General features: G+C 39.9%; 1 protein-coding gene across 1 annotated transcript in view; it reads right to left on the bottom strand.

The window, feature by feature from the left end:
- Nucleotides 1–290: 290 nt before the first annotated feature.
- ttn.1 (titin, tandem duplicate 1) overlaps nucleotides 291–8,151 on the bottom strand; it is a 214,712-nt gene continuing 206,851 nt past the window's right edge. Inside the window, exons 205-210 of the mRNA XM_052142834.1 lie at nucleotides 2,878–8,069; nucleotides 2,627–2,783; nucleotides 2,013–2,497; nucleotides 1,743–1,896; nucleotides 790–1,080; nucleotides 291–642 (exon numbers count right to left, since the gene is read on the bottom strand). Of these exons, the coding sequence (XP_051998794.1) occupies nucleotides 344–642; nucleotides 790–1,080; nucleotides 1,743–1,896; nucleotides 2,013–2,497; nucleotides 2,627–2,783; nucleotides 2,878–8,069 (6,578 nt within the window). The 3' untranslated portion in view covers nucleotides 291–343. The remainder of the gene's footprint in view (nucleotides 643–789; nucleotides 1,081–1,742; nucleotides 1,897–2,012; nucleotides 2,498–2,626; nucleotides 2,784–2,877; nucleotides 8,070–8,151) is intronic.

Below are 8,151 nucleotides of genomic sequence, written 5' to 3'. Positions count from 1 at the left end.
CCGGTAAATTCTGCTATATACATTATGTACATGTCACAAAATGGTGCAGAACTTCAGGTCAGAATTATCCAATATGGCACATTTTTTTTTATCAACTTTAGACTTTAGTCTAGTTTGGCATAAATTTATGTCAAGTTTGGTATAAACATTGTTCATATTTACAAGAACAGAAATTAAGGTCAATATCAAGAACTCAAGAGTATTTGATTTCTCATTCTATAAATAAAAAGTTATTGAATGAGGGAAATGGGATGAGGGTAGCATTACTGTTACTTTTTTATATATATATATATATATATATATATATATATATATATATATATATATATATACATTGATCGAATTACATAGATCGAATGCTGACGTTGACGATAGCGGTATCAGATCCAAGCTCGTTAGAAAGTTTTAAGGTGTATGCACCAGCATCAGTCTCTTTTACGCCACTAATAACAAGAGTGGTGAGATCTTGAGATGTCTCAATCTGGAACCTTCCACTCTCCTCCTTGCTGGACAATGTCATTCCTGAATGTGACCATTCTATACAAGGAGTTGGGTCTCCAGTGAAAGCACAAGCTACAGTTAGGACCTTCCCAGGCTCAATACTGATATCTTCAGGGGTAACTTCAATCTTTGGTGGTGCACCTGTTTAAATTAAGAAAAGAAACAAATCAATTCAAATCAAATCTATGATTAATGGTGTTATAGCTCTGGTGATGATAGTGTTGTTGCACTATAAGTGCACAGATTGCACAGTACAAAGTACAGTGATGGACAGATTTTCCATCTCACCTTTAAGGCCATAAGTAACAGCTCTGATGGATGACCCCTCAACATGCGACTGCGAGTGACTGGACATTGCCATCATACTGCTGGAGCTCATAGCTATCATTTTTTCAGAAGTCATGGAGGTCATGCTAGATGATGACATGCTCTCAAATTTAACCTCAGCCATGCTGGAGCTGCTGAAGGATGTCTCTTGCATTTTTGATACCACATGCTTGCCAGAGTAGCTGCCCTGCATGCTGGTAGCATCAGAGCCTTTCTCCACAATAATCATTTTGGCAGGTTCCTCAATCAAAGCTGTGAGAGTACAGTAAATAATGACCAGGTCATTGAAGTAACTTCTTTCATATAAAGGTACACTAGCCAATTCAAATGGTGAAACTTTTCTGTTTCTTAGTTTTTTAGTTAGTTACACCACTTGCAGATTGTACCTTTTAAGGAGTTCAATGTGTTAAGGTTAATCATAAAATATAGACTTCTTATTATTTTGACTTTTGATTATCTTCTTAATAAGTGTTAGCTTTTTTACATTTTGTTACATACACATTCAATGTACTAAACTATATTAACTAAGTGATTACAGGACTAATGATATGTAAATAAAGCTTGAATATTTAAATCTCTGAATATTTATACGGTATCACCATATCAACTGTAAATACATTTAGAGTTGTATTCAATGCATTGTTACTACACAAATCAAGCCAAGCCAAAAACGAAGTGCCAATAAGAGAACAGTTGCATTTGTAGAAGATTTTGTTAGTTAGACTGGTAAGCATTGGGAATTAGTGTGTGTGTGTTTTTTTTTTATAAGTTGTTTATTTAGATACATTCTTAACATCTGTGCTCAGTTTAATCATGCCTTTTATGTAATGCATAGGAAAAGGATTTTCATAGTAGAGAAACTTAGAAAACTTCGATAGTGTTAGTTTATTCTTAGGAAAAGTTCAAAACCTTACCAATGACATTCAGCGATGCTGTTGCAGAGCACTGTCCAAATTTGTTTTTCGCTTTTATGGTGTATTTCCCACTGTCTTCAATGGTAGTATTGAGAACCTCAAGTTTGTACACATTCTTACTGCGGCTCAACTTCATATTTGATGTAATAGATATCTGTTAAGATTAAAGAAAATTTAAAGGAATTTAACAGACTCCTATGAAAAAAGGACAAATAGTGTTTTTTTTTTCTTTTGTCACCAAAATAGACCATAAATTTTCAAGCTACTTACAACTGCATTATCCTTGAGCCACTCAATTTCAAGAGAAGGTTCACCGGTGATTTCACATGAGAATGTGACATTTTGTCCCTCATTAACATTCTGGGATCGAGGTTGCGCAAGGAAGCTGGGAGCATCTGAATGCATTTCTTTGACTGTTGTGTCAAACTGGCACTTGACCACACCATGTTCAGTTCTGGCCTCACATGTGAGAATTCCCTGGTCATGGTTCCTGGTGCTTTTAATTGTCAAAGTGTGATTGTTGCCCGACACACCGTATCTGTAGTCCTCTGAATTTGATAGCTCGGCTCCATTTAGGATCCATTTCACATCAGAGGCCCCAGGGATGTTAGCTTGTAATGTGACCATCTGACCTTGACTCATTGTCATTTGGGTTTTTGATGCTTTAATTTCTGTAAAGGACTGCACTTCCTCATAGGCAATTTCCTTTTTCGCAATTTCTTCAGTCAACTCTGCTTTGACTTCCTTGACAACTGCTGTTGGTTTTGGTTTAGCAGAAAGAGTTGTTTTATTATAAAACAATTGTATGTGCAAAATTACACTTTTAATTTTAAATAATTTATAATGCTAATGTATTATGGGTACTCATTTAGGCTTTATAATACCTTGCACAGTAACAGTGCAGCTTGTAGTAACAGATCCAGCACTGTTTTTGGCTGTACATGTGTATACTCCACTATCAGAGACATCAGAGTCATAGACTTCAAGGTGTGCTGAACCATGTTCTTCAAAGATTTCATATTTTCCACCCTGGGAGAGGCTCTGTAAGATTTTCAAAAGTGTTAGAATTAATTAATAAATTCATCCATTCTATATATGTGTTGATAAAAGGAAAATTAAGTAATCTATTTCTTACCTTTCCATCCTTCTTCCAAGAGATTGCTGGTTTTGGCTCACCAGTAACTTTCGCTGTCAGCTTTATAATAGCATCTGAAGAAGCTGAGATGTCTTTCAGTTCTGCTGAGAAGGTTGGCTTGGATGTTCTTTCCTGTAGCGTCGGTGATTTTACCATAGGTGGAGACTTAACTCTTTGTGGAGATCTGATTGGTTCAGGAGATTTTATTCTCTGTGGAGACCTAATTCCAATTGGTGATTTTATACGGGGAGACTCTGGAGACTTCACCCTTGGAGGTGAAGCAACAACTTTCTGTACAGGTGTTGGTTTACGAACAGTTAGACTGAACAGTGCCTCCTGTTTCCCTTCAGCGTTCTGGACCACAACAGTGTAATTACCACCATCTGACATTTCAACTTGGGTAATCTCAAAGGTAGATTTATATTCAGTTGAGGTAATATGGTGACGATGAGAAAGCACAATTATTTCTGCCTCTCGCATCCATGTAACAGTTGGTGCTGGTTCACCATCAACATCACATGTGAATTTGACTGTTTCTCCCTCAGATACTGTGAGTGACTGTGGTTTAGTCAGAATTGTAGCTGGAAGAGTTGGCTTCTTTTTCTCAACCACTTCTTCCTCTACTGTTGTCCTTTCTGTAGCTTCAAGTTTAGTCTCAGATGTTTCCTCAATTATAACTTCCTCAACTGTTGTCACATCCATAGCTTCAAGTCTGATTTCAGATGTTGCATGCTCCTCCTGAATGCTAGTCTTAATTGTTTCCGTTCTAGTTTCAGATATTTCAACATCAGTTTCTGATGTGATTGCTGCTTTTATGGATGAAACATGATAAACATCAGTTTTTGTCATCTCAGGGACAAAGGGAGTTGGTGGCTCCTCATCTTTGCGCTGTGAGGCATATGCAGAAAATCCTCCTCCAGCAACCTCCAGAGTGGCATAGTCAGAGGCCTCTCCCTTTGCATTTGTGCAGACGACACGGTAGGTGCCACTGTCCTCTTCCTGACAATCAATGATTTGAAGAGACAAAACACCACTCATGTTAAACATACGATACTTCCTGCTTTCTTCAATCTGCTGTCCATCGTGGTACCATTTAATCTGTGCTTCTGGCTTAGACTGGACATTCAATGTGAACTTGGTGTTTTGACCAATTGCCACACGGTGAGAGCGCATTCTTACAGTCACTCTGGGAACATGGTCAAGGCTGAAAGGCGGTTGGGTCACAATTTCAAACTTCTTCTCAGTTTTCATTGCTTTCTTTCTTTCCTCATACCTTGACAAATAATCAACTTTTGTTGACAAGTCTGGTGTAGATGATGGTTTCTCAGTCAAATCAAGGCTGGGGGAACGTGGATGTGACTTTTCAGAGGAAACGGTTCTAACACTTTCCACTTCTTTCCCAGTCACAGCTGAAGAAAGCTTCTCAGACTTAGGACGAGTGACTCTAACAAAGCCAGGAGAAAATGCTGTTGTAGGCAAATCAGCTTCTCCCTCAGATATTACTGGCACAGAAACCCTTGTTTTCTCCTTTCTTTTGACCTTTGTTTTCTCCTCAAATTCCATGTGCTGCAGTTGGCTTTTGTAGGAAGTTAACCTAGTGGTGGTAGTTACTGATCTAAGTAGTTCATGGTCCTCTTTTTCTTCATATAACCTTTGCTTTTGTCTAGGAGGTCTGTATGTTGCCTTGTCATGACGCTGACGCAAGTCAATATAGCTTGTGCCAGACTCATATTTAGAGGGAATACGGTATGAGTCATATGTTGGAACCTCCTCTCCTTCCTCCTCGTCATATGCAGCTCTCTTAGGTGATGGATGACGCAGTGCAGAGAGTTCGAAGCGAACAGGGCTCAAACTTGGTGGGGAAGCAGAGTAGCCTAACACAAGTTCATCCTCAAGTTTAAGTCGTTCTTCCTCTGTTCTCTTCATTGATAGGTATTCATCAACAGGAAGAAGCAGTTCCTCATCAGAAAGATCACCAAGTGAGCGTCTCCTGATTCTGTAGTAAGCCTCCATTTCTGGAGAAGGGGTGCGATGTCTTGCTGGTCTTACAGTCTCAAGGTCATCCTGTGAAACAGTTGGAATATGCCATTTTGGCTTGTATTGGTCTTTAATTCTTGGAAGGGGTACTTCATAGAACTGATCCCACCTTGATAGCCGGATCCTTTTAAGTCTTTTCTGAGGGAGCTTTTCCATCGGCTCTGGGAACTCATATTGATCACGGAGTTTCTTGTACCACTTCATATCAGAGAATGGCACAAAGTGTTTGATTTCCATGTCCTCCTCAAGGGCAGTTGGAGCAATGACACGAGGTGGAGGAACAACATATGGCATTCTCAACCTCTTCTCCTCTGCTCTCCTCTTTTTCTCCTCTTTCTCTTTGGCCTCTTCAGCTTCACTCTTTGTTTTCTTGGTAGTGATTGCTGGCTTAAACATAGTTGCAGCTTCTCTTAGTGCTTGCTGTGCAACTGGAGTAAGTGGGGTAACATCTGCACCAGCAAGAATCTGAGAAAGTCTTACTTTCTTGTCCATCTGTTGCTGATCATAATCTGGTTTCTTCTTTTCTTCATCTATCTCCAAGTCCTTCTTTACATGTGCCACACGTTCAACCTTGAGTGTAGATTGGCAACTTGCAGATCCAGCTGAATTAGTTGCAATGACTCTGTATGTGCCAGCATCTTCTGGCAGTGTATCTCTTACATGTAAGACATAGTAATCCAACCCTTCATGGACAATTTCAATTTGTGGACCGAATGCCAAAGGCATGCCATCTTTTTCCCATTTCAGTGATGGATGTCCTGACACTCGCATTTCAAAGCATACACTCTGGCCTTCTCTGCATTCCAAGTTAGCGAGAAGTCGTTTGAACATAGGCCTCAAAGTATTATCAGCAGGAGCAGGACGAGGGACCACTTTGAGACGTGCCTTGCAGCTGTCATCACCAAATCTGTTCCGTGCCACAACAGTGTATTCCGCATCATCATCTGGGTCAACATTATGAATCACTAACTGATACAGGCCCTTGTCGCTAATAAATTTGTATTTCTTGTCATCATCTCCTGGAACAATCTTTTGACCAGATTTTAACCACATTACACGAGGTTCAGGATGCACTGTGATGGTGACACCAAAGCGCACATCCTCTTTGATGTAAGCAGTGCGGTTGCACAATGGCAATGTAAATTCAGGAGGTCTTTGGAGCAGTCTTGTAGTGTCTACTCTGCGTTTAACTTTCTTGACCACACGTGAAGTGAAGAACTCACGATAGGATCTTATTCCTTTAACAAATAGCTCAGCATAGGCACTGTCCTCACCATACTCATTGACAACTTTACATCTGTATGTTCCATCATCTGTTCTGGTGATTCCCTTGATAGTTATGGTAGCAAGCCCATCTTCATATGTTATTTCATATCTTGCACTTTCTTCCAGTTGTCTTACTCCACAGTACCATGTTACTTCAGTATTGCTATCATAATTCTCAATGTTGCAGATCAACTTGATATCATCACCTTCATCTGCAACACAATGTTTAATTTGTCCTGCAACTGGACCATGTTCGAATGGCGCAATTTTCACTTTAGCGGCTGTTACTCCTCGCTGACTTCTGATAGCACCACCACTGGCAACACGAGCAGATGAAACAACTGTGTTCCATTCTTTCTTCACCATGGCTTGATAATATCTCTTATGCCGAGAAATATTGATGGGCCTAGCATTTAGCTGTTCTGTGTTCATTGTCAGCCAAGGATGATTCAAAGCCTCAGCAGCAGTCATGCGATGTTTGCGTTCTTTGGTAAGTAAACGGTCCACAAAATCTAGTGCCTCTACACTTGCTTCTTTAAAGGCTTCATCATCAAAACTGTACTCAGCATTGTAAATACTCTCAATCATTTGCTGATTAGTTTCAGAAGCGAATGGATTAATTCCACTGAGAAGTACATACACAAGTACACCGACAGACCACATATCTGTAACAGTGCTAACCATCTCATTTTGATGGATTTCTGGTGCTGCAAACTCAGCTGTTGTGTACTGAATCTTCATTTGGTCCCCAGGTGTAAGGTGTCTAGCTTGTCCAAGCTCAATTATCCTGACATTAGTTCCCTTTCTTGTGGTGTACACTATATTTTCAGGCCTGATATCAAAGTGGCCATAACTTGTGCTGTGAAGGAATTCAAGAGCTTCACATACTTGTTTGATATAACTAACAATTTCACGCTCATTGAGCTCAAAGTTGGCTGTACCAAGACGCTCAAATATGTCCACACCAGAGATGAACTCATAAATCATGACTAGCTCTTCAGGGCTGTCAAATGACTCATGCAGTAGCAGGAAGTTCTTGTGGCGTGCCACATTCAGTGTTGCAATTTCTTTCTTTACTAGTGCCTGATCTGAACCTCTTACTTTGACAAATTTGGCCATGTAAGTCTTCTCAGAGCTGGTCTCAATACACCGGTGAACAATACCAAACTGTCCACGACCAAGCTCTTCAGCAATCATGTATTTGTTGTGAATATTGTTAGCTTCTGAATGAGGAGCTTTGCTCTTAGAGACAGGTCTGGTGTCATCAACTTCTTCATCATAGTTTAGAACTCTTGATTTATCTTCCTTTGTCACAACAGGTCCACTTGTTTCAGATGGTGCACTCTGACCAAATTTATTTTCAGCTATGACACGGAATTGGTAGCTTGTCTTGCCAAACAGATTTACAACAGTGTAGTGGGTGTCACGAGACTGGCCAACACGAATCCACCTTTCTGCTGTTGTGGCACACTTTTCTATGATATAGTTTGTGACTTTACTGCCACCATCATTGGCAGGTGCTACCCACTGTAGTGTAACAGAATCTCTTGAAACATCACTGGCTTTGATTCCACGTGGTGGATCAGGTACATCTGCAACATCAAGCTCGACTGTTTGCTGGTCAATTCCAAATCTGTTTTTGGCACACACAATATAGAAACCAGCATCATTCCTTTCAACTCCATTCGAGAATAGGAGAGATGTGAATGATCTTGTGACAATGACTTGATAGTGTCCATTATTATCAATAAGGTCTTGTCCTTTCTGCCAAGTGATAACTGGATCTGGTTTTCCACTGAATGGAATCTTAATGTTCACCACTTCACCGCGAAGGGCAGGAATAGCCTCCTTACCCTGCAGATTCTTGGGTAGATGAATCTTAGCAGGAACTGAAAAAAATAAATTAGTAATATTGCATTGAACACCAAAAATAGGAGTAAGTATTTGAATAGACACATTTTGGAAGCTTAC

The sequence above is a fragment of the Xyrauchen texanus genome, chromosome 14 (genome assembly GCF_025860055.1).
Source record: "Xyrauchen texanus isolate HMW12.3.18 chromosome 14, RBS_HiC_50CHRs, whole genome shotgun sequence".
Lineage (NCBI taxonomy): Eukaryota > Metazoa > Chordata > Actinopteri > Cypriniformes > Catostomidae > Xyrauchen > Xyrauchen texanus.
Note: the sequence above shows the minus strand (reverse complement) of the source record. Positions and strands in the feature narration are given on the sequence as shown.